Here is a 25,738-nt window from a genome sequence, read left to right as displayed (position 1 = left end):
CGCCAACCTACTCTGGACCCGCTTCTCCAGCGCCACATTCCACTCAAGCCCCGCCCCACTCCTCTCAAGGCCGCGCCCTCGAGCTCGAGACCCCGCCCTTATGAACGGTAGCCCCGCCCACGGAGCTCTCAAGCCCCGCCCCTCCGCTCCGGGCCCCCGGCGCTGCAGTGCCTGCTCCTCCGCGGCCCCGCCCTCCCGCGCCGAGCCGAGCAGAGGGCGGCGGCGGCGGCGGCTGCTGGAGCAGCCGAGCAGGATGGCGGCGGCGTCGTGGACGCGGCGGAGATGAGCGCCCGTGGCCCCAGGCCCAGGGCGGCGCGGCCGGAGTGGGCGGGGGTCCCGATGCAGGCCCGAGGGGGGCCATGGGGCAGGTCCTGCCGGTCTTCGCCCACTGCAGTGAGTATGCAGAGGCTCCGGCCTGGTGTGGGGCGCAGGAACCCGCGTGGGGTCCTTCTTGGGTCTCCATCTTCCGTGCGCGCCGCGGGCTCGAGGTAGATGGAGCCGGGCGGAGGGGCAGAAGCCGAAGGAGACAAAGGAATTCCTCCTCTCCCCTCCCCCCTACCGCGCTTTGGCGGCAACTGGGACATCCTGACCCGGAGGACCCGGTGCAATGGGGCGGAGGTGGGGGGTCACGGAGATCGCATGTCGGGGGGGCTCCCGGGGCGCGGGATTGGGTCGCCCCGCCCAGTCTGAGAAGGAGCAGGCGCGTGGGGAGCTGTCCCCAACCCTGGTGCTGGCCGCAGCTGACGGGTTGAGTCAGAATGGAAAGATCGACACCCCTCATCATCCATCTTCGAATCTAACCCTCAATATCTGCCCAAAAGGCACTCCTAATGTCACCCCGGATGTCAGGCCCCCTGTCCCCCGCAAAACACCATCCTTGGGTTGGTGCCAGGACTACTGAGCTGAGTCTTTAGCGGGCTTTGCCACTCAGTAGTAACCCGCTGAAGGCCCCATTCCTCTGCAGGCCTCCGGTTGCCCTGCCAGGTGGGGGCAGGGGGTCCGGTTTCGATTTTCGAAGGCTTCGAGGCTCTCCTGAGTGCAGAACTCCCAAGCTAGCCCTGAGGGGCTGGCTTCCGGGTTCCAAGCCCCTCCTCTGATTCGGCTCAACTCAGAGCCCTAGCAGTCGGTATTTACCATCCTGCGTCCCACACAGGGTGGTTCTGACATCTGGGAATGCCGACGCTAGCAGATCTAGCCTCTTGCACATCTTGAGTATCCAGATGCCCAAGTTCTGAGAATATGTGATTTGGACATTTTTAGTTTCACTCTCCTCCTCCCCAGTGTCCAAAGATCTTGTCCTTAGCTGAGATCACATGGGGAGACACCCTGCAGGCCTGTCCCCAGCTCCACTCTCCTCCACGCACACCTTTACACCCCGAGTCCTCTTCTGACCACAGCGCCTACGCCCCAGGGGCTTTGCACAGACCTTCCCCTCTGTCCAGCAGACCTCTCCCGAGAGGTCTGTGTGACTCCACTTCCTTCGGGTCTGAGGTCTGATGCCTTGAAGACAATCACGTGTCAAGCTAGCTTTACCTTGTCTGACTCCATGTTTTGTTTTACGGACGCTCCACTTTATGAAGTCAGGGGTTTTGTCTAATTTGTTCAGAACATGTCCCTCTGGGGTCTGGGGCAGTGCCTGGCGCGGAACATGTGCTTAGTGAATGAATTGAAACTTCCCAGGGTTCCCACTCTGAAGACTGATGTCAATCGCCCTGTAGCCAGCGGAACTGGACCATATATGTTGTATATGTAGTGATCTGAGGTTAATCTTGACCTTCTGATCCTCCTTCCTGCGCCTCTCCTGAGGTGCACACTATCGCCCCCTGTCCGTTCGATGCAGGGGATGGAACCTGGGGGCTTTGTGCCCTGCTGGCCTACATCCTTGGCCATATATCAGAGCCTCTCAGATTCCTTTGCTTCTGTGTTCCTCCCATCATCCCCTTCCTCTTCTGTGTCGTTTATTAATTTTACTTTTTAATATTTATTTATGTTATGTATATGGTGCTCTATCTGTATGTACACCCGCACGCCAGAAGAGGGTGTCAGATCCCACTATAGATGGTTGAGAGCCACCATGTGGGTGCTGGGAATTGAACTCAGGACCTTTGGTAGAGCAGTCAGTGCTCTTAACCACTGAGCCATCTCTCCAAGCCACTAATTTTATTTTGTTGTTGTTGTTATTGTTGTTTTTGACTGTGTTTTTTGTGTTAACGGCTCTGGCTATTAACTCTGTAGACCTGGCTGGCCTTGAACTCACAGAGATCCTCCTACCTCTGCCTGCCCAGTGCTGGGACTAAAGGAGTGTGCCACCACCGCCCGGATGTAAAGGCATATTTTTTATTTTACATATGTAGATGTTTGTCTTCGTGTATGTCTGTGCACCACATACATGCAGTGCCCTCTGCCTAGAAGAGGGAGTCTGGTCCCTTAGAATGAGCTCTGTAGATGGTTGTGAGCCACCGTGTGTATGCTGGGATCGAAACTGAGTCCTCTGCAAGAGCAGCAAGAGAGACCAGCATCTCCCCTTTCCCGTCTTCTTCCTCTTCCCCTTCCTCCCATCCCCCATCCTCACACCCCCCTCCCTGGAGTGTACGGATTGACTGAATAGGGCCAGTAAGTGATTTACTCCTGAGTATCCCCAACCATCTTTTTGCCTTATCTGTCTTTCTGTCTGTCTATCTATCGTTTGTTTGTTTTTGGATTTTTTAGACAGGGTTTCTCTGTGTAGCCCTGGCTGTCCTGGAACTTGCTTTGTAGACCAGACTGGTCTTGAACTCGCAGAGATACGCCTGCTTCTGCCTCCCAAATGCTGGGATTAAAGGCACGCGCCACTTTTTTTTTGGGGGGGCAGTGCTGCTCCACGGGTCTTGTGTGTGCAGGTCAGAAGTCAATTTTAGAGACGCGGGTTGGCAAGGTTGGCAGCATGCACCTGCACAACTATGACAGCTCATGTCTGTGATTTAGACAGTCTGAGTCTCTAGAATCTTTCTTTCCCGTTGCAGAAGAAGCTCCGTCTACAGCCTCTTCTACCCCTGATTCCACGGAAGGTAAGTGGAGTTGGGGAACGTGGACGGGTCTCACGACTGGGTGCTTCGGAGAGGCTGAGACCCCTTCTCCCACTGCAGGAGGGAACGAGGACTCGGATTTTCGCGAGCTACACACGGCCCGGGAATTCTCAGAGGACGAAGAGGAGGAGACCACATCGCAGGACTGGGGTACCCCAAGGGAGCTGACCTTTTCGTACATTGCCTTCGACGGCGCAGTGGGCTCTGGGGGCCGTAGGGACTCTGTTGCCCGTCGCCCGCGGCCCCAGGGGCGTTCAGTCTCAGAACCGCGAGACCTACCCCCACAGCCCGGCCTGGGTGACAGCTTGGAGAGCATCCCTAGCCTGAGTCAGTCCCCAGAGCCCGGGCGCCCAGTTGACCCCGACACCGTGCCTCCAGCTGAGCGCCCGCTGGAGGACCTGAGGCTGCAGCTGGGCCAGCTGGGCTGGGCTGCCCGGAGTGCGGGGTCCGGGGAGGATTCGGCCACCAGCAGCTCCACCCCACTGGAGAACGAGGAGCCTGATGGATTGGAGGCCATCGAGGCCAAGGAAGGTGAGATCTCAGAGGTGCACGGAGGGAGGGTGTGTGGGCGCACCAGGACACGTCTAGAAGAAAGCTCATGGCCTTCTCTCTCTGTGACACTAGAGACCAACCTGGAACTCCGACTTGCTCAGGCTCTACGTTCGCAACTTGGAGTCCTGACTCCTCAGCCTAGCCCCAGCCCTGGGACCCCCCAGGCTCATACCCCATCCCCACCAAGATCACAAGATTCGAACTCAAGCTCGGGTCCTGACGAGGTTCTGCCCAATGAGGAAGGAGAGCATTGGCGGCGGCTGCTGGAGCAGGAACCAATCACGGCACAGTGCTGCGATAGCACAGACCAATCAGAATTCGCATTGGAGCCGCTCCTACTAGGTAAGCGGTTTGTGATCAAACGGGTCCTGTGTTCAGCTACCCAGAGGTGGGGAGATTGACCGGGGTCCGCCCACACCCCCTTGACCTAGGGGTGTGTGGGTTTGAGGTTCTACCCCACAAAGCACATTTACACTGGTAGCTTACTCCAGGACCTTCTCCACACTGGTCTTGAACTTCATCCACCTGCCTTAGCTTCTGCTGGGATCACAGCCTGCAGCCACCAGACCTTGTCTGTTTCCCTCCCTCCCTCCCTCCCTCCCTCCCTCCCTCCCTCTTTGTCTCTCTCTCTTTCTATTTTTCTCTTTTCTTTTTTGATTTTTCAAGACAGTGGGTTTCTTTGGGTAGCCCTGGCTGTCCTAGAACTCGCTTTGTGGACCAGGCTGCCTTTGAACTCACAAAGATCCACCTGCCTCTGCCTCCTGCGTGCTGGGATTAAAGGTGTGTGCCACCGATACCTGGCCCCATTGGCTCTTTCTATATACAAAATTAATGGTCCATGGGGCACCCGGGTTGGGTGATGTGAAAAAAATTAAGCCTCACTTTTTCAGAGAACTCTGTCTACAAGCTGACAGCATATACCTTAAATCTCAGCCCTTGGGTGACAGAGGCAGGTATATCTTGGTAAGTTGAAGGCTGCCCTAGTCTACATTGTAAGCTCTAGTCTAGTTCAGGCCAAATAGTTCAGACCCTGTCTCAATTTTTGGTTTGGTTTGTTTTGTTCTGTTTTGTTTTGGAGACAGAGTTTCTCTATGCAGCTCCGGCTGTCCCAGAACTCATTATGTAGACCAGGTTGGCCTTGAACTCACACAGATCTGCCTGCCTCTGCTTCCTGAGTGCTGGGTTAAACTGCCTGGTGTTGTTTTTTATTTTAGATGTATACGGTTTTGCCTGTGTGTATATCTATCTAAGCACCCTGTGCACACTTGGTGCCTATGGAGCTTGGAAGAGGGAGACATATCCCCTGTAACTGGAGCTACGGAGCCTGTGAGCTCCTGGGTGGGTGCTGGGAATTGAACCCAGGTCTTCTGCAAGAGCCCCAAGTGCTCCCTCTCAGGACAACTTTTAGGGGTCCATCTTCACCTTTCAACTTGTAGAGGCAGAGTCTGTCTGTGGTGGCGGTGGTGGGGGCGGCTGAGAAAGGGTCTCGCTGTGTATGCCGCCCTGGAACTCACTGCATAGCCCAGACTGGACTCAAACTCACAGAGATCCAAGCAGAGAATGCTATTTCTGTTCCTACATTGCCTACTCCAGGCTAGGCGGCTGAGAGCTTCTGGGCGATTCTGCTGTTTCAGCCTCTCATCTCATCATAGAAGCTGTTTAGGCACTGAACCACCCCTACCCCCAACACACACCCAGGGCCTTTACAAACGCTTACTTATGGGGTAAAGAGATGGACTAGCTGTTACAAGCACTTACTTTTCTTACGGAGAGCAGGAGTGTGGTGCCCAGCTGCTTGAAACTCCAGCTCCAGGGATCTGACATTCTCTTCTGGCCTTATTCGTCACCCGCGTTGGTGTGGGCATACTCACACAAAGGTCCATTAAATGAAACAGGTTTCCTCTTGCCGAGTATGCTGGCACACGCCTGTACTCCCAGAACTTGGGAGGCAGAGACGGGAAGATCAAGACTTCAACCTACACAGCGAGTTCTGTTTGGTCCATTGGGACAACTCAGGGTTTTAATCCTAGCACTTGGAGAGGGTGAGGTGAGGTAGGAAGTTTAAGGCCAGCCTGGGCTATGTGAGACACTGTGTTAAAAAAAACAGAACCAAACAAAAACCAAGGGGGCTGGAGAGATGGCTCAGTGGTTAAGATCAAGGCCGCTCTTCCAAAGGAACCAGGTTCAAATCCCAGCACACACATGACAGCTCACACCCGTCGGTAACTCCAGTTCTAGAGTCCGATGCCCTCACACGGAGATACATGCAGGCAAAACACCAGTGCACTTATAAAGTAAAATGGAAAAATTAAACAAAAAACCAAAATTGAACTAAAATTTTTTACCCTGGCTAGGCACACCTTTAAACCCAGCACTTTGGAGGATAGACAGGTGCATTTTGGGGAGTACCAGCTCAGCCCCGGCTTCACAGCAAGACCTTGTCTCCAAAACAAAACAAAGCAAAACAAAACGTTCTGCTTTTCTCTAGCTGTATCCATTGCTCTTTTGTGACTACACCCTGGGTCTCGGTTTTAAAAGCCTGGGCCCCAGGAACCGCAAGCAGCTGTTTAAAGAGGACTCCTAGTCTATTTACAAAGTTCCAATTTGGGAATTGTCCCCACCTCTCTGGACAGCCATTGGTTGGGTGCAAAGGGGCCCTTCCCCTCTGCTCTTCGCCTCGGGTCCCTCTGAAGTGGGCAAAATCCCCAGAAGCCGGGCGTCCGCAGCCGCTCTCTCGGAGCCGAGATGGGGGGTAAAGGTGGGCTTGTGGGGTAGCCTGGAACGGGGGTCCGGGAACGGAAAAGGGGTTCAGATTCGCCCTTTCCTCACTGCGATTTGGGGCATGTCTTCCACCCGGGTATTAGGACTTCGTCAGATTTGCGTGCTGGGACTGGGGCGGCAGGTCAGGGGGCGTCTTGGGAGGACGTTGAGGGAACACGGGGTCCCTTCTTTGAGCCAGAGCTTTGGGGCCCGGGAGCAGGGAGGTTCCCCTCCCCCAGCCTCGAGTCCTGGCTACTGCGCTGTCACTCAGGGGCTGGACGTGCCAGCACAGCTGCAGGAGGCCCCCTCCCCCTAGCGGGCCTAAACTTAGCCCCGCCTCAGGCGACCCGGCCCCTCCCCCACCCCCGGAATCTGGGTGTCGGGGCAGAGAGCTCCTCTGTAGTGGTGTTTGGGAGAATCTATGTGGAGTGTATGTGTGGACTCAGACTGACAGGAACCAGCCCAGGCCCTGGCAGGTTGAAAGGGTTGTTTTGACAGCTGTAAAGGTGGGCGCCTGTGAATCCAATCCCGCTCGGGAGGAAATAATCAAAGTCTGGCGCTCCGATGGGTGGTTTCGTGGGAGGGCTGTAGAGGTTTAGGTGAATAGGCTGAACCCTTGGAGGCTGGGGGTCCCCAGCCCAGCGCTCTGGCCTAGCTTGATAAGTGAGTTCGCCGGCTCTGGGAGGGGTCAGGCGTTTGTTCAAATATCAGGTGGTGTAACCATACGCTTAGGACTTTTAAGAAGTGTTTTGGTAACTAGGGCATGGTGGCACACCCCTGTTACCCCAGCACCTGGGAGACAGAGGCAGGAGGATGGGATGGCTCTAAGTTCCAGGCCAGCCAAGGCTATGCACAACAAACTCACCACCACCAACAAACACATAAACCGTTAGTCTTCCTTGTGAGCAATTTGAGCAAGCTTGTAACGTGAAAGACTAGGGAACAGGATGGGCTGTGGTGGCGCACGCCTTTAATCCCAGCACTCAGGGGGCAGAGGCAGGCAGATCTCTGTGAGTTTGAGACCAGACTGGTCCACAGAACGAGTTCCAGGACAGCCAAGGCTACACAGAGAAACCCTGTCTCTACAAACCAAAGGGGGGTAAAGAAAAAGAATAGGAAACAGGCCAGCCCAAGTGATTTCCAACCTAGGAGCATATCTCAGAATCAGATACATGCGTAGATGAGAGCATCCCTAGAAGGGGCCCTCTGGGCGCTCTGCTGCAGCAAGGGGAAGGAGGTGCAAAACAGATTTAATCCCAGCCCTCCAGAGGCAGAGACAAGTGAATCTCTGTGAGTTCAAGGCCACCCTGGGCTATATAGCAAATTCTGGGATATTCCAGGATAGCCAGAGGTACATAGTGAGCCCCTGTCTCCAATAAATAAGACTGGTCAGGGCATTTAGCTCAGTTGATCGAGTTCTTGTCTAGCATGCACGAAGCCCTAAGGTTTGTGTTTTTTCTTTTAAGGTGTACCTATTTATTATGTATAGTGTTCTGCCTGCATGTCTGCCTGCAGGCCAGAGGAGGGCACCAAGTCTCATTACGGATGGTTGTGAGCCACCATGTGGATGCTGGGAACTGAACTCAGGACCTCTGGAAGAGCAGCCATCTCTCCAGCCACCCATGAAGCCCTAAGTTTGATCCTCAGCACTCAGGAGGCGGAGGCAGAAGGATTGCCTTGAGTTTGAGGCCAGCCTGGGCTACAGAGTGAGACCCAGTCTAAGAAAAAGAAACTGAGAAGTAGAATAGTCGTGAGTTCGAGACCAGCCAGGGCAGCAGAGTTTGAAGTCAGCCAGGTTAGGTCCAAGCCCCAACATTGTCTTCTCCTTGCACGCAGTGGCGGACCTGCTGTACTGGAAGGACACCAGGGCGTCTGGAGCCGTCTTCACGGGCCTCATGGCCTCTCTCCTCTGCCTCCTGCACTTCAGCATCGTGTCTGTGGCTGCTCACCTGGCCCTGCTGGGCCTCTGCGCCACCATCTCTCTCAGGGTTTACCGCAAAGTGCTGCAGGCCGTGCACCGGGGTGATGGCACCAACCCTTTCCAGTGAGAACGCCTGGCCAGCCTCAGCTGACCATCCTCCGTGATCCTTCACCTCAACTCATGCATTGACCGCTTTCAGCCTTTTCCATCCTGGTCGTGAACCCTGGTCCCCAGCCCTGGGTCCTTCCCTTGATCTCTTTCCTAGCCCAGAACTCAACCCTAGCCATTTTCTTCCTTCCTTTTTTTCTTTCTTTCTTTTTCTTTCTTTCTTTCTTTCTTTCTTTTTTCTTTTTTTTTTTTTTTTTTTTGTTGGTTTTTGTTGTTGTTGTTTTTGTTTTTTGAGGCAGGATTTCAATATAGCTTTGGAGTCTGTCCTGGAACTAGCTCTGTAGGTCAGGCTGGCCTCGAATTCATCTGCCTGCCTCTGCCTCTAGAGTTCTGGGATCAAAGGCGTGTGCCACCACCACCACCTGGCGACCCTAGCCCTTTCTACAAGAATCCTCAACCCTAACTCTGGTCTTCTACCAAACGTCCCATTCTATTCTGACCCCTGTTAAAGCCACTGGGCCGAGGCTGAGCCCCCCCAAGCTCTCCTCCCCCCCACAGGAGTCACACCACCTCCTTGATCCCATCAGGGCCTACCTGGACATGGACCTGACCCTGACTCGGGAGCAGACAGAACATTTGTCACGGCTGATCGCCTCCCATGTGGTCTCCACGGTCACACAGCTACGGCATTTCTTCCTGGTAGAAGACCTGGTCGATTCTCTCAAGGTACCCCCCCCTCAACTCCGCCCTCGTGCCCACGGTGGGGGGCGGGGTTCCCAGCCCGCCACTGTCTCTGACACGGGCCCTCACCCTGCAGCTGGTCCTTCTCTTCTATATCTTGACCTTCGTGGGAGCCGTCTTCAACGGCCTGACTCTTGTCATCCTGGGTGAGCGGGGATGGGAGGCGTGGGGAAGGGGCGGGATGGGAGGCGTGGGGAAGGGCTTGCTGAGGTCTAATGAGGGGTACAGTTCCACATGGAGCTGTCTCTCTCTGCTAGAAGAACCTGACCCCTCCCTCCTTTCTGCATCTATAGGAGTGGTTGCTTTGTTCACCATCCCCCTTCTGTACAGACAGCACCAGGTGAGTATGGCAAACTCTCCACTGTCAACATGGAAGCCAAAAAGCGGCTGGTGTGGGCACTGGAGAGATGGCTCAGCAGTTAAGAACACTGACTGACAGCCATCTGGGTGGCGGTGTCGCACACCTCTGATCCCAGCGCTCGGGAGGCAGAGGCAGGTGGATGGATCTCTGTGAAGTCAGCCAGGTCTACAGAGTGAGGTCCAGCACAGCCTCCAGAGCTAGAGAGAGACCCTGTCTCGAAAAAACAGAACAAGGGAGGCTGGTGTGGCTGCCTCCCTTCTATAACTAGGGTCCCACAGATGTGCCCCAGGCAGACTCAGAAGCTCTGCTGCCACCCAACACTCAGGAGAGTGAGGAAGGGATTACAGAATGAGGGTTTACACGCCGTGAGGTTGCCGCATTAGGGAGGCTGAGAACCCCTGGCCTGGACAGATCCCTTGGGATCAATGCCTGTGCCACCAAAAAAGTGAACAATCCGAGAACCCAGGAGGCTGAGGCAGGAGGATTCCCTGCATGTTCAAGGCTAGTTAGGGCTATGCAGCAAAGGCCCGTCTGAAAAACTGGGCTGAGGGTGTAGCTCACTTAGTAGAGTCCTGGCCTAGCATGCAGGAAGCCTCGGGTTTGATTCCGAGTGTACAAAACCAGCGAATGCTGCACACATCTGTAATCCCAGCACTTGGGAGCTAGAGACAGAAAGACCAGAGGTTCAAGGCCAGCCTCGGCTACATTACAAGTCTGAGGCCAGCCTGGGCTACACGAGGCCTTGTTCCAAAGCAACAAAAGCAGAGGTGCGGTTGTGATTCTCACAGCTGAAACTGGTGCCGTAGACGCCACACCCTCTTCTGATTAGGAGGTGGCAGGGGAGGGCTGCAGGCAGCATCCCACATCAATGACCCCTCAATGACCCCTTGCCTCTTTGGTGTCCCCAGGCCCAGATCGACCAGTATGTGGGGTTGGTGACCAATCAGTTGAGCCACCTCAAAGCTAAGTAAGTCGCTGAAATGACGACAGGGAGGGGGACAGAGCCTGGGGTGTTTGCTGTCGTTTGTGGGGGGTTTTGTTTGTTTTCCCTTTATGCTTCCTACCCCCAAATCTACAGGCCGAGGACGGGGGCTAGCTTTGAGCATTAAAAGCAAATCTTCCACACCTCCTCCATCTCCCTAATTTTGCTTCCTCAGGATCCGAGCTAAAATCCCGGGGACCGGAACCCCAGCAACATCTGCAGTCTCCGGATCCAAAGCCAAAGCCGAATGAGAGGGGTGTCTCTCTCTGCCCGAGGGACTCCTGCCCACACCCCAGCAGCCCTCTTTCCTTTCACTTCCTGAGCATCCACACCCTCTCCCACTCGGCCGAGCCATTTCCCAGTGGGAAGTGCCTGAGCGACCGGACTACACTTCCTAAGAGGCTCTGCTCTAAGAGTCCAGGAAAGGCTAGGCTCCTTGGCCGCGGAGCCTGCTGGGACTTGTAGTTGAATAGTCAGACGCTGTCCTGCACTTCCGAGACCCGCCGCTGGAGGCGCCGTGAGGGGTTGGTGTCTCTGAGGCCGCCAACCCCTATGCTGGGGCTTTGCATGGGGCCCAGTCGAGCCCTGAGCTTGGATTTACACTGTAATAAAGACTCCTGTGGAAAATCCACGGCCTTCCGTGCTTTCGGGAGTCTCCACTTACACCATCCTACACTAAAAAGTGTTTTTAAAAAACACACTGCCAGTGGTAGTTCAGTCCTTAAACCCCAGCACTCTCCGGAGCCAGAGGCAGGTGGATCTTAGAGTTTGAGACCAGCCTGGTCTGCACAGTGAGTGTCAAAAGCAAACAAACAAAACAACAACAAAAAGAAATGAATGGGGGCTGCAAGATAGCTCATGTGGTAAAAGCCCGGATATTATGAATCCCATATGTGCCCCGTCACAATCCTGCACTCATCTGCAATAAACAGAAGGATCACTCTAAGGATTTCCAAATGAAAGTTAGAAAATTACTGGGCTGGTAAACAGCGCCTACCTCCAAGCTGATCCCTCGAGTTTCATTTCTGGGAACCACATTGTGAAAGATGGGAAATGACCCCTTCAAGTTGCTCTTGGACACCCTCACATATGCAGTCAAATATATAAATGTTAGAAAGAAAGAAAGCCAGACGTGACCGAGGCAGGCGGATCTCTGCGAGTTCGAGGCCAGCCTGTCTACAGAGTGAGTTCCAGCTCAGCTGGGGCTGTTCTGCAGAGAAACCTTGTCTTGAAAGATAAATAAGTATGAAAATACGCAGTCTACAATCATCAGACCCTGTCTCAAAAAAAGAAAGAAAGAAAAAAGAAAAGAAAGAAAGAAAGAAAAAGGAAAAGGAAAAAGTTTTAAGATCGGTCAGAGAGTTCAGCTCTTGCTACAGTAAAGGCACCTGCTGCAGAGGCCGTAGTAGGATGAGCTGAATTTGGGGCATGTACATAAAGGTCAAGAAATGCGGGGCTAGAGAGATGGCTCAGCAGTTAGCACCAGGTGCTCCTCCGGAGGCCCAGGTTTTCTCAGCTGCCACAGCAGGGCTCACATCCACCTTTAACTCCAGTCTCAGGAGATCTGATGCCCCCTTCTGGCCTCTGCATGGGCTGTGGTGCGCAGACTCATACATGCAGGCAAAACACACCAAATAGACAAGAGTAAAGATCAGAAGTGCCTCCACGATGCCCTCTGACCTCCACGTTCATGCTATGCCATGTACACACACACACACACACACACACAAAGTAAGTACATTTTCCAAGTGTGACCTAGCAGAAATGCATAATTCTAGAAACTCTTATGGCTAGTTAATGATACTGTTTCCCTGATGTCAACCATTCCCTTGTGAGATCCTTATACTAATGGTTCATCCTAGGGATGTGGATTAGGGAAAGAGTACTTGCCAGCCGGGCAATGATGGCAAACACCTTCAGTCCCAGCACTCAGGAGGCAGAGGCAGGCAGATCTCTGTGTGTTCGAGGCCAGCCTGGTCCACAGAGCGAGTTCCAGGACAACCTCCAAAGCTACACAGAGAAACCATTGCCTAGCATGTGTAAAGTCTGTGTTTAATACCCAGCACAGCCTGACACAGAAATGCCGAGCGGACAGTCAGACGTGGTGGTAATCCCAGTGCTGAGCTCCAGACCAGCTACAGAGCCAAACAGAGCTACAGAGAGGCTCTGTCTCAACAGATCAAGGGCGGGACTGCAGAGATGGCTCAGTGGTTGAGAGCACTGGCTGCTCTTCCAGAGGACCCAGGTTAGATTTCCAGCATCCATGTGGTGGCTCACAACTGTCTGTAACTCCAGCTGTAGGGACCTGACATCCTCACACAGATATACATGCAGGCAAAACACCAATGCACATAAAATAAAAAATATTTTTTTAAAAAAAGATCAAAGGCTAGGAATGCAAGTCAGTGGAAGAATCCCCCAGTGAGGGGCTGGGGTGTGGCTCAGTGGTAGAGAGGTAGCTTAGCTTGCAAAGGGCCCTGAGTTCCATCCTCAGCACCATAAACAAGTAGAATAAAATAGAACAAATATCTTTTATAAAGAAAATGTTACTTGCCACCTTGGAAGCAAGCCAGCATTGCTTGTCAGAAATAGACCACAGCAAAGACAAACACAGAAACGTTAAGAATTGTTTGTCACTGTATCACTCTCCTGTTGCTGTGCATGTCCTTGCAGGATACAGATACGGAGATGCCCAGGAGGAGTTATAGACAGAGTTTGCATAGTGGGAAGGGCCAGGCCGTGCAGCAGCTGGGTACGAGAGGAGGGCCTGGCAGTGGTGGCACACGCCTTTAATCCCAGCACTCTGGAGGCAGAGGTAGGGAGAACTCTGTGAGTTCGAGGCCAGCCTGATCTTCAGAGAGTTCCAGAACAGCCAGGGCTACACAGAGAAACCCTGTCTCGGGGTAAAACACCAAGATAAAAGGAGAGAAGTAACTCCACAAAGTTCTCCTCTGCCCCCAGGAGGGAAAAGCAGGCACATCTCTGTGTGTCAGAGACCAGTGTGGGCTAGGTAGTGAGTTCTAGGTAAGACCAGGCCAAAAAAAATAAATAAAATAAAAACCAAAAGCCAACCAACCAACAAACCCCCCCAAACAACAAACAAAAAAGCAAAACAAAACAAAAACAAAACACCAGAATCTGAATCTTCAGCCAAGTTGTGCTACTTTTTAATTTAGTTTACTGTTGTTGCTGTTGGGTTTTTGTTACTTTGTTTTGTTTTTATGAGCATTGGTGTTCTGCCTGATGAGGATGAGGGTGTCAGGTCCGCTAGAGCTGGAGGCACAGACAGGTGTGTGAGCTGCCATATGGGTGCTGGGAATGGAACCCGGGGTCCCCTGGAAGAGCAGCCTGTGCTCTTATCCACCGAGCCTTTTACAGTACTACAAACATGTACATGCACACAAAACATAAAGGTGGGTAAAGGTGATCCCTGCAAGTCGTCCTTGAGCATGCACCCTCAAGAATAAATACGCCAGACCGTGGTGGCACACACCTTTTATCCCAGCATTCAGGAAGCAGAGGCAGGGGTATGTCTGAGTTCGAGAGGGGGAAAAAAACAAAACCAAATAAATATGTATAAATACCCTATATATTATATATATTACACACATACATACTTTTTTTTTTTTTTTTAAGTTTGCAAGACAGGGTTTCTCTGTGTAACAGCCCTGGCTGTCCTGGCACTCACTCTGTAGACCAGGCTGGCCTCGAACTCACAGAGATCCACCTGCCTCTGCCTCCCGAGAGCTGGGATTAAAGGCGTGCGCCACCACTGCCCGGCAACTCTCGTCTTTCAGAAAAGCTTTTTAAAGATGCGTCGGTTCACCTCGTGTTCCCATCAAAGTGTGGGGAGCGTCCTGGAGAGTTCCAGCTCCAGCAACCCGAGCCCTCAGGCTCGTCCGCACCCGACCTGTCCCTGCACCCCGGCTCAGGACACCCAGCACAGCTCGGAACTGAAGGGGCCACCACCGAGCGCACCCTAGCGGCTGCTGTGACGCCTCTAGCCATTGGTCCCGACCCTTATATTCACATTGCGATTCCTAACAGCGGCAAGATCACAGTTAGGAAGTGGCGAAGAAAGCAGTGTTCCGGGCGAGGCGTCACCGCAGCACGAGGAACTAACTGTATTACGGGGTCTCGGTCTCGGGAAGGTTGAGAACCTCCGTCTGCTCTAGGGAATTCATGTCTCAAACACGGTATGCAGATGGGGAAGCCGAGGCTCGGAGGGAGATGGCGACAGCATCTAAGCGCCAGGCGACTTGGTTGTGTGCGGCCGCGGAGAGAGAGGGGCCTTCCTAGGTGGAGGCGCCCGAGGCCAGGGTGAAAGGAGGCTCTGCGCCAGCCGGGCAAGCCGAGGAAGGGCCACCAGGGTCAGCATCACAAAGGCCCCTAGCAGGGGCGAGCTGCATGCCCCAGCCAGTTCCAGGAGGGTGCATGGGGGTGTTTATGGGGCGAAGGGGGTTAGATTATAGGCTCCACAAAGCAGGTAGTGGGTGCTCTGTCTTCTGCGATGGACGGTGCCCTAAGGTTTAAACCGGGTGTGTGACTCATGCCTGTAGCAATCCCCGCACTTGGGAGGCTGAGGCAGGAAGATCGCTTCAAAGTTCAGGTAAGCCTGGGCTACACAGAGGATTCCAGGCCAGCCAGGACTACAGAGTGAGACCCTAACAAAATAAATAAATTTGTAAATAAATAAATAAAAAAGACACTGTCTCAAGGAAACAGAAAAACCAGTGTTGGTAAGAATATCTATCATAAGTTAGTAAGAATATCATACATTACACATAAGTGACCCTGTCTCAAAAAAAAACAAAAAACAAAACAAAAAAAAAAAACAAATAGTATGTGTGTGTGTGATGATGTATTAGGTTTCATTTCCGCTACGGAGTTGGGGGGCAGGAAGTGGGCTGTGATACTATCCATGCCTTGCCTCAGTTTCCCTGGCACAAGTGTAGAAAGGGATGGTCTCTAGCGTCTCATCGCCAGGACCGCTCGGTTGTCATCCCCGTCACCTGGGGACTCAATGCCCGGGGCTCACAGCGGACCCTATGCTTGCAGTTCCGCAAACGAACAGCGGGTGGCGCCCTGCGGCCGCGCTCCATCAGACCCTACGAGAGGCTCGAGTGTCCCTCGCAGAAAGACTCCAATTCCGCCACGAAGTGGCTCCCGAGTGTCGCACAGGAAGTTTTCCTTAAAAAAAAAACAAAACAAACAAAAAATAAAGCTGACTTTTCACTTTGCAAAAAAAAAAACTGTTCCTTATATAGTCACATTAGGAGCTGCTTCCCAGAATGCAAAGCGCTATGCAAATAAAGCTACTCATTTTTGTTTAGTGGGGTAATTCATGGCATGTTTGCAAAGAAAAGCATATATTTGCGATAAAATGTGGAAATAATGTGAAAAAAAACATTAGAATTGGTTGTGTCCTGTAAAAAGCGTAGTCACCGTAATCGAAAAGGTTTGATTTGTTTGTGCTTTATATACCTGTCTGAAAACACATCTTCCTGCCCGGATGATCCTCAGTGGTCTGGGGTGCAGGCTTCAAACCTGTAGCTGTTTAGCGACAGAGTGGTTCAATTCCACCTTTCGGGCGGGAGTATCTTTCCCATTTTGCTCCCTGCAACCTGTATCATGCAATAAACATCTCTAAATCCACACCTCTATTCCTATTGATTCCCTCTTCGTACTTACCTTTTGTCCCTCCCTGAATTACCGAATACACCTCGAAAATGCATTTAAATTTGTCTCTACAGCTTTATAATATTCCTGTATATCTCTGATGTCTCTCCTTCGACGATTTATTATTCATCCAGTCATTTGCTGGGTTATGTATTTAATCACGCATGCAGTTATTAGTCATAACTTTGTTCATTTGTTCAGTCTGGCTCAGCCTTGTCTCTGTGATTTGAGCAGTGATGGGGATAAAGCTGTGATCACACCCTTAGCCCTGGTCTCACGAGGTAACCCAGCCAGTGGAGAAGACAGTACCAGGCAATTATGTATTTAATGAACTCAAGCCATATTGCAAGAAGACCGGACCAGGATGACCTCGAGACAAACTTGATGGATGACAAGGTTGACCTAAGATCGAGAATTGCAGCTCAAGCAAACGCCTTCTCTTTTTCTAAGGTCACCAGAATTCTCTGGTCACTGGTGGTACACCCCCTCCTCCAGTGATGTGTCCTTCCCAGCCTTGCTAGTAATGAACTGACCAGTGTTTTGCCCACTCTATGTGTCTTGGGTTCTTTCTTTCCCAATCCTGGGTCCTCCTCAGCCTCACCACGCCTCTTCTGGCTACTCTCGGTCCAGGAATAGAAAAGACCACCCAACACTAACTTCCCTCTGCTTCTCGTCTTCCCAATACCTGCTATGGACATCCAGTGTTCTGAATATATTCTTTCCCAGCCATGAAGTCTCTCAGACCCTTCTCCACGTCAATACCTCACAGCCGACAACCTGCCCCTTACTTTTTCCAGTAGGCGACACAGCCTAGAAACAGGGGAAGCCCTCCCAAGCGTCCACTTTCCTTTTATAGGCTGATTTGTTAGGTGCCTCAATAAATGCCTGTGAAGGCTTCCTAGCAATACAAATTCATTCTGTCTTGTTGACAGCCACGTAATAGGTACCCAGGGTATATACACACTTCGACCTGATGGATATATTTTTTTTAAAGCTTTTTTATTGGCGACAGTGCAGAACCAAGAGGGGGAGGGGAGTGCCCAGTGCTAGACTGCCCCAGCACCCCCGGGGTCAGGTGCAAAATACAAAAAACCAACAACAACAAAATCACAAATACAGCATGGGCAGGGAGCTATGCAGTCCCGAGTCGTGGTCGGCAGCGGCAGGCCCTTCTCCTGATCATACACTCCCATCCAGAATTCTCAACGATACACACTGTAAAAATCTACCACCCATTCACACTTACTCAAAAAAAGTAAAATTGCATGTCCCCAACAAACCCGGAGTTGACAGACAGAAGGAAGATCAGGGCCAGTGAGAGAGGGGACATGTTCGAGGTGGTCAGAGCGAAACACACTGAGAAAAGACAGCAACAACAACAAAAATGTGACAGTTACGACAGTTATGGAAGGGACAGCCAGGAGAGTCTGACTCGAGTTCCCAGAAGCGATGTCAACTCCACAGCACACTCGCAAACGAGGAAACTCGTATGCACACACGCACGCGCGCACACACACTCATTATATAATATATTTATCTATACATAATAGATATAAGTGCTTTTCGGGAACCAGGGAAAGGATAAATAGCTTGGCTGGGGTTAGGGTTGGAACCAGGGACCCAGGACAGGGTGTGGAATGTGTTCCATGCAGCACAGGGAGGGAGGCGGTAAAGGCCCATCTCCCCAATATTAAAAAATAGAAATCTGACTCGTGGACTTCTCACGAGGTGAAAGCTGGAGGGAGGAGCCAGAACCCATATTTGGGGCTGGAGGAGTTGGACGGACGGGGTGGGATAGTGGGAACTCAGTCCCTCTTTATGCCAGTCCAAAAATATTTGGGGGTTCAAATATCAAGGGTAGGGGAGCCAAAGCCTCAGCCCTGAAAACTTCTCTGGAAATTGCCTCGACCTCTGTGAGAGGATGCAGGGCTCCCAGGGTTGGAAGAAGTTGGCTTCCTAGGCTGGGGAAGGTGGGAGACCTTGGAGAAAAATGCCTGCGGCCTGAGCAAGAAGGCCACCGGCCACCGGGATGCATCACCATCACTCCTTTAAGTCTAACTCCCTGTCGGGGGGAGGAGGGGGGCAGTTGGAAGAAGGGGAGGTCCAGGGAAGGCTTTGGAGGGTTGGGGGTCAATCCCACCCGGCGCACCGCAATCCGGCCGCACAGCTCATTCACAGTATAAAGCGCTCCAGCAAGACGGGCGTCGCAGCGCCCCCTGCTGCCCGAAACCAGAAAGGCCCAACGAGGACGGCCAAGGGCGGCTGGGGGTAGGGGGAGGTGAGGGGTCATGGCATAATACAGGTGGGCTCGGGCCTGAGCTGGGAGGGGGCTCTGTAGCAGATGAGACACATATAAAAATCCAATCCGAGCCAGTTTTTTCCCGGAGGGAAAGACTGGACAGTCAGAGAGGGGTTCACATTTTGGAGTGCAGTCACGGGGAAGTGGGGTTAGCCAGGTGAGGTTGTAACCTCTTGGAAATGTTGGGTTAATCAGCTAAGGCCCGAGGGAGCATAGAGAGCTATCTTGGCCACCCTGCACCCTGGGGGGGGGGGAGAAGAAGGACAGGGCTGTCATTTCCTCGTTGGGCCTCTCTGGGGGTGCATGCCAGCTCATACATACACAAGCCCACCCTGCGGACCGCACACCCAGCCTCACGCAAGACGCCAGAAGTGGGCGTCACACCCCGCCCGCCCGCCCGCCCGTCCCCCCAGGAGTTGGGCTGAAGTGACAAGACCATCAGACATCTGAAAGGGGGGTGTCCATCCCCGCCCCGCCCCCTGTCCCCAAAGTCACCAGCTCTCCGGCCTCGCCGGGGCACAGAAACCAGAGACGGGAGCGCAAAACACAAAGGCGGTCGGTCCTTGCGTCCTGTCCGATGGCAGAGGCGGCAGGCGGTCAGACAGCAGAGTCCAGGGGTGCACGCGCACCCCCAAAGCGCTTCTTCCCCTCTCCTCCTCCTGCTCCTCCTCCTCCGCCTCGTTCCTTGCGGCTTTGTTTGTTTTGTTTGTCTAAAGAGTTCACAGAGCAAGAAGGGAGGGCGAGTTCAGGGGGTCGGACGGCTGCTCGCTGCCGCTGGTGCGTGTGGCGCCGGCGAATGCGGAGACTTCCGGGCAGGTGAGGACAAACGAGGAAGTGTACGAAGGGCTAACAACGGGGAAGGGGTCGCCGAGGACTTGAACTTCACTGTGTGTAAAGAGAGAAGCCGTCAGGTGGGGGGGTGCGTCTCGGCTGCTCTGGAAGGGCAGGGGCGGTGGTGGAGGGGGCGGCAGCAGCCAGCCGAAGCCGTCTTCCTTAGCGGATGTTGACCCCGGCAAATCTCTCACCTCGGCCAGCGGGCCTGGCCCCGGCCCCTCTTCATAGGGGATCTTGCAGCCCGGTTTGTGGGCCACCAGGACAAACTCCAGACGTTCCTTCTCTTTTTGCAGCTCGGCGATCTCCGACTCCAGCTCTGCCTTTTCCTCTTCCAGCTGATCCGTTTCCTGATGGGCCCCCGGCAGGGCCAGGTCATAGGAGACAGAAAGGAAGGACCACGGTCAACGACCACACAGAAAGCCTCAGCCGCCCCCACACGCATCCTAGCTGCTGATCCACAGACCCTCCCGACGGAGGGGCGTGCCCCTCTGAGAGGGACTCCGGGTGGAGAGATGGCGCAACATGGAGCCTCAGCCCCCCATCTGCGCAAGAGATGGTTGGGGGAAAGCCAGGCTGGAACGGAAGTCTCTGATGGGCAACAGCTCCAGGCCTAGTGTGGTGGTGAACACCTGTAAAATCCGGACACTCAGAGGCTGAGGCGGGGGAAGGATTGCTTGTTTGTGGCCAGCCGGAACTAAGGACTGTCCTGCCTTAAAATGGGAGGAAGGGGGCAATGTAGCTCAGTGAGCAAAGGCGATCGCCAGCAAGCCTGACAAATTGAGCTCGATTTCTGGGGCCCACAGAGGGAAGGGGAGAACCAGGCCCTCTGAAAATTGTTCTCTGACCTCCCTATGCGTGCACACCTGCACCCACTCGGACGTAAGAAAATAGATAAATATTAGGAATATGCCTTTTAAAGAGAGCAAAAGAAAAACACTGCAATTTTCTGAGTGAATAAACAACGGTTAAGTGTTGTTTTTAGGGTGGTTCTGCTATCCCCCCTCCTTCAACCTCCCAGTAGAAAAGCAGAGATGTACCCTTGTTCCAAGGGGTAAGAGGATACTCTGCAGGCATAAAGGAAGGGGGACCCTTACACGGAGGTCGAAGGAAGAAAGGGGTGGGTTGGGTGGGGGCCACCAGCTCAAGTTCTGGAGAAATGTAGGTGGCTGGGGCAGGAGTTGATGCAACATCAGATAATTTCGTTTCCAGCCAGCCAGGATGATGGTCCATGTGTCATCTCACCACTCACAGGGACCGAGACTAAAATCCATCAAGTTGTGGGGGAAGGGCACGCGGGGCTACACTGGGAGGCCCTCTGGCTCAGAAGAAAACTGGAGGTGCTTTGGCAAAGTGGGTTGCTCCTTAACCAAGACTAAGAGAATGGCCACCTCCAGCTTGCCCTCTTATGAGCTGAGAGAAAGGGACAGTGGGGGACAGCCGGAAGTGAGTGGGTAGGGGTCTGAGCATCCTTAAACAGCGACTCCATCAGGCAGCATTGACCCTCGGTCCCTAAGTGGGGATCCGCATTCAGGACACAGAGGCAGTGAGAAGTAGGGCCCGAGCAAGGCAGAGCCCCCCGAGCACAGCCCCGAGACACCCCAGAACTCCCCCTTACCGCCTGGAGTCGGTCCGTCAGCTCCCTCCGACGGTTTCTGCACTTAGCTGCCGCCAGCTTGTTTCGCTCCCTGCGAACCCTTCTCTTCTCTTCCTCTTCTGGGGTAAGCTGAGTCAAAGAGACGAGGGACTATGAGATTTGGGGGCACCTCTACCCTCCCTGACAAAACTCCTTTCCCTCCATAACCCCAAACAACAGCCACTAGTCCTCGGGGGTAGGAAGGAAGGTACGATAAAGCTCTCTCCATCTTGAGGCCTCAAAAGACCCCCAACTCAACAGTGACAGATCGCTCACTCCTCTTACTCCCCTCATTCCCCCAGGCCAACTTTTTTTTTTTTTTTTAAATAAAGATCTCTTGCAGTCCAGGCTGGTCTCAAACTCAATAAGTAGCCCAGGCTGGCCTCCGCCCGCAGAGAACTAGGGTCACCAGCCTGCACAGCCACTCCTGTTCATGCTATGCTGGAGATCTCTGCAAACTTGATGCATGCTAGCAAGCTCTCCACCCACTGAGCCCAGGCTCCTCCAGACCAGCTCCCGAGGCCTCATACTTACCGTCTCTTCTCGGGGTCTCCTGGGCCTGGCTCTGGCTGGGCGGGCAGGCCCCGGACCACCGGTGCTTGTACTGGTCGAAGGCCCACCACTTCCGCTTTCTCCACCAGTGCTGTAGGTACTCAGGCCTGGGGTTGAGTAGCTGGTTCCTGGCATGTCATAAGGGTCAACAGCTGGAGGCTGGGAGGCCAATGGCTGCCCCTGGGACTGGGCCATGGAAGAGATGAGGGTGGGTTGCACGAGCCACTGGAGGTCCTGGCTGGTTGTGATTGCAGTGACCGTTGGCACGAAGGAGCCGGGCATTTCCCCGAGACCGGCGCACTCCTACAGGGTGAGACATACACACACAGGCGTAGACACACAAACAAAGCCACCGACACACACACGCCCAACACACATAACACACACCGACCCCTGTGAGTGAGCACAGGGTGAGCGGGTGTGGATGTGTGTGTCACAGGCAAAAAGCCACAACACCCACCCTTTCACTACCCCGTGACGCAGTGGTTAATGAGAGGATTCTGCTCAACTGCCTTCTACCTCCTCCTTCTTCCTCGGGGAAAGGTTGCACGGTTCCAGCGGGTGGTGAATCACACCCTGGGGTTGGTGACTCTTAGGTGTGGGGGGGGGGTGGAGAGGAGGCTGGACAGAGCCTGGTGACAGAACCTCCCGAGATGGAGACACACACACACACACACACACACACACACACACACAGTCACAACATCCCACCCCCACCCCAGAGGAAGCGAGAGGGAGAGCCCTTAACCCAAGCCTTCCTCTCCACTCACACACAAACACACCCCCACTGTATGAGGGCTCCCGCAGGGGCGGAGATCCCAGCTCCAATGGTGTTGGGGGACTGGCCTAAGAGTTGAGAGCATCCCTTTCGAATTTCTGTCTCTTCCCCAACGAGACTGACAAGTGACGAGTTTGAGTGGACTGACAGGTAGAGGAAAGTGACAGTGAGAATCCCTTAGACTATCTTGCAGGGGATGGGGACGATATAGGATCCGCGTCCCCAAACCCAAGAAGCATCCATCACCCCTCCCTCAAGTGGAATCCTAGAGGCTTAACTACTCTGGGGGGCGTGGCGAGGGAAGGGCTGAATCCCTGGCCAATCAGGGTCCTGGGAACCAAGAGGAGGCGGACCTTTTAGAGACCACCTGGCTCTTCCCTTTGGGGTAGTTCATGTAGTGTTTGGACATCTCGAAAGCGCCGGGTGTTCAGCGCGCAGGGAGCGCGTATTCGTGTGCCTGGAGAGGGGGTGACGGCCCCCAGGGCCCACCCTAGAGGCGCTAGCACTCAGCCAGAAGCCTCCTGCTTCTGACAGCGGAGGGGCCAGGTCCCCACAACGTCCCTTTAGACCCATGAGTTGACAGGGTCGCTCCAATCACGACAAGAATCCCCTAGCTCTGCCTCTTGGAGACCCCCCCCCCCAGCACGGAAGAACCACAAAAAGCAGGGAACGGAGCTACGCTCTACAAATAGGAAAAAGACGTTGATTGGCTAAAGCCCGCTCCGCGACAGCCAATCAAGAAGCCACGCTGCCCCCTCCCTTAGCAACGTGGCCTCGGCGTTCCAAAATAGAACGTGCCCGGGACGTCAGGGGCGGGGCGGGCAGAGGGGGCGCTGCGCGCTGTGCGTGCCCCGCGTCAGACGGAGGATTCCAGCACGTCAGCCTTTACGCACGGGTCCCCCGTTACGTATCCGCGCAGGAGGCGGAGGCAGCGTGAACGGGGTTCGAGGCCCGAACTCCCGCCGGGTGGCGGGCGAGCGCGGCCCTGCAGTCCGCGCTTGGAAGGAGGAGGGCAGAGAAGGCTACTGGAAGCTTCTCTGTGTTTTTCTATTGTTGTGTTTTCTTCCCCCCACTTGTCTAGCTCTGGGTTAGGGAGCCGGAGCTCAGCTAAAAGTTCTCAGCTTCTGCTAGCTACCGCGTATGCTTTGCACCGGGCATCGCCAACGCTTGCCCAACTGCATTCCTTTCCCGCGCTCTGAGCACACAACCCGTTGCAAACATCTCTCCTTTCCTTGCAGTTTGCAAACAACAACAACAAAAACCAAAAGTGCAACCCGAGCCTCTTGCTTTCCCAGATCCTGAGTTTTTGGCGCGTCCTATTTGAGAGGATGCCTAATTCACACTTCAGACTTAAAGACATATTTTTTCCATGACCACCAAAGTAGCATCTTTGCGATCTAGGACTTACCTGGGAGGCGGCGGCGGTGGGTGGACTGCCGAAGGAGTCCACCGAAGACAGGTACTGAGACTCGGCGGAGGGTGACGAGCTACACCGGGAGCCGGAGTCGTAGTCTCCGGGGAAAGCTTGAAACATTTCCCTGGGCACAGGGGGGCCCCTGTGACCACGCTGAGGTCGCCGGGAAGCCAAGGCTATGGCCGAGTGGGATGAGATGCGAGTCCGGAGTAGACCGGACACGTCCCCAAAGTGCGCTGCTTGGGGGAGCTCCACGTCCGGCTGGGAAAACTGCCCAAGTTTCGATGCAAGTCCCCTCTGCAAGCGCCCAGGTTCCCTTCAAGTCGCCGCTGTACCTCCTGAAAGTTCAGGCTCCGTCGATTTCACGGGGGTGGGGGCGGCGCGGGGATCGCTCCCCGCCCAGAGACCCGCCGCGCAGTGTCGCCGTTCAGCGTGCGCTTCGGATGCGGTCCCCTTCCTTTCCAGGAGTTCCACGAAATGGGGGAGGGCAGAGGGGCGCGATCCAGAAGCCCACAGAAAGTAAGTCTATCCTCAGGACGAAACGGAAGAACGATCTAGAAGGAGTCTTGCAAAAAAGAAACCCACAAAACTTTCTCTCCAGTTAAAAATTAATATATATATATAAATAAAAATTTTCACGGACGCCAAGAAGAAGAAGAAGAGTCACCAGTAGTCAAGTCCCGCAAGCCCCGGCTCCGCGTGTGCCCGGCGTAGCCGCTCCAGTCTTATGAATGAAGCCGGGAGCTGCCGGGCTTAATTTATGCGGTCGGGACCCGCCCCCCCGCTTGCGTCACCCGCGGCTCGGTGCACAAACCTCCCGAACTCCCCCTCCCCGCCGCCCGAGCCCCTTGCGGCGCCCCCCCCAGGGCCTCGTGCATCCTCCACCTGCCCATAGGGTGACCCTGGTGGCCCCGGGGGTCCCCAAATCCACGTTCCGAGGGTCTCTGCGGGAGGGGATCCCGCCCCGCCCTCCCCGGAGTTCCTGTGACGCAATTAGCCATATAAGGAGCTCGGCCGGCGCGGCCGAGTGTTTGTTTGGTATCCTAGCAATGACGTCAGAGGGAATCCCTCGCTCCCGCGCGCGCCCGCCGCTACGCCGTGCGGAACCCGCCCGCGCCTGCGCAGTGCCACGCCGCCCGGGGGCTGAGATTGACAGGCGCCTGAACTGCCCGGGAAGGCCCCTGCTGACCCCGGCTGGAGAAGGTGCAACCCCAGATGACCAGACCTGGTTACCCCGAGACCCCCCCATCGTCCCCAAGTCGGTGCAGCGCCCCCGGCTGGTGGAAGAGAGCAAGTCCCCAGTGCAGATCTTAGTGAGAGGGGTGTAGTCAATCGAGGCCGGGAAACTGAGGCTCAGGAGGGGCTGGAGGGGCTGTGATGTCCCCAGGTGTGGGTAGAGGTCAGGATGGAGTCCCCTCCCCACTAGCTTAGTCACAGATTATGCCTGACTCGCTGACCTTGGAAAATGTGCTTCCTCCCTGAGCAAAAACTTGAGTGCTGGCAGCTAAGCAATGGATGGTGGCTTCCGGGGGTGGTGGGGTGCCCTGCATCTGGGAAACCTAAGGAATTGAATCAGGTAGGAACCTATACCCTGTGAGTTCTTCAGGCTTGGTGTTGGAAGCCTCTCCTTCCCGCTTAGCGCCTGACCCTGAGACAGAAAGGGCGGTGTGTGTGATTAAGAACAACAATAATAATTGCTGGTAGCGGGTTGGTGGCGGGGCACACCTTTAATCCTAGCACTCGAGAGGCAGACGCAGGTGGACCTCTGTGAGTTCGAGGCCAGCCTGATCTACAGAGCGAGTTCCAGGACAGCCAGGGCTACACAGAGAAGCACTGCTGAAAAATAATAATAATAATAATTATTATTATTATTATTATCATAAATTAATACTTAATGATAATATTATTATTGGTGGCATGCATTTAGCAATCAGCAAGCGTCTACGGGTAAGACCCTTAGAAAACTTCTAACCCTTAGAAGTTAGAGCACTTTAAGAGAGTAATATCTTCATAACAGAGGGAAATGAGGGCAGACAAGATGGCTCATAGGTTAAAAAAG

At 54.1% G+C, this 25,738-nt stretch overlaps 2 protein-coding genes, 1 long non-coding RNA gene and 1 other non-coding gene across 5 annotated transcripts; 3 read left to right on the top strand and 1 right to left on the bottom strand.

Annotated features, from left to right (window-relative positions):
• The first annotated feature begins 221 nt into the window (after positions 1-221).
• Positions 222-11,117, top strand: Rtn2 (reticulon 2). The gene is made up of 10 exons (XM_051207837.1): positions 222-393; positions 3,003-3,047; positions 3,126-3,596; positions 3,690-3,959; positions 8,214-8,421; positions 8,994-9,132; positions 9,224-9,293; positions 9,441-9,487; positions 10,417-10,475; positions 10,666-11,117. Exons 1-10 carry the CDS (start codon positions 360-362, stop codon positions 10,739-10,741), a joined length of 1,419 nt encoding a protein of 472 aa, XP_051063794.1. The 5' UTR covers positions 222-359; the 3' UTR covers positions 10,742-11,117.
• A 4,879-nt stretch (positions 11,118-15,996) lies between these two features.
• Trnastop-uca (transfer RNA opal suppressor (anticodon UCA)) lies at positions 15,997-16,083 on the top strand. Its single transcript has one exon. It is a non-coding gene; the product is annotated as a tRNA-Sec (tRNA).
• Positions 16,084-18,927: 2,844 nt separating this feature from the next.
• On the bottom strand, positions 18,928-24,413 carry Fosb (FosB proto-oncogene, AP-1 transcription factor subunit). Of its 2 annotated transcripts, XM_051207842.1 has the most exons (5): positions 23,674-24,413; positions 21,470-21,790; positions 20,918-21,025; positions 19,494-19,649; positions 19,205-19,353 (listed from the first exon to the last, which is right to left on the bottom strand). In XM_051207842.1, the coding sequence occupies exons 1-5, from the start codon at positions 23,797-23,799 to the stop codon at positions 19,351-19,353; spliced, it is 714 nt and encodes a 237-aa protein (XP_051063799.1). In that variant the 5' UTR covers positions 23,800-24,413; the 3' UTR covers positions 19,205-19,350. The 2 variants fall into 2 exon arrangements, with proteins under 2 accessions (XP_051063798.1, XP_051063799.1); XM_051207841.1 differs by having other exon boundaries at positions 18,928-19,649.
• On the top strand, positions 19,196-20,276 carry LOC127239044 (uncharacterized). The gene is made up of 2 exons (XR_007835949.1): positions 19,196-19,284; positions 19,596-20,276. It is a non-coding gene; the product is annotated as an uncharacterized LOC127239044 (long non-coding RNA).
• Positions 24,414-25,738: the final 1,325 nt, after the last annotated feature.

The sequence above is a fragment of the Phodopus roborovskii genome, unplaced genomic scaffold, assembly GCF_943737965.1.
Source record: "Phodopus roborovskii unplaced genomic scaffold, PHOROB, whole genome shotgun sequence".
NCBI lineage: Eukaryota > Metazoa > Chordata > Mammalia > Rodentia > Cricetidae > Phodopus > Phodopus roborovskii.
This window is presented reverse-complemented; position numbering and strand designations above follow the sequence as displayed.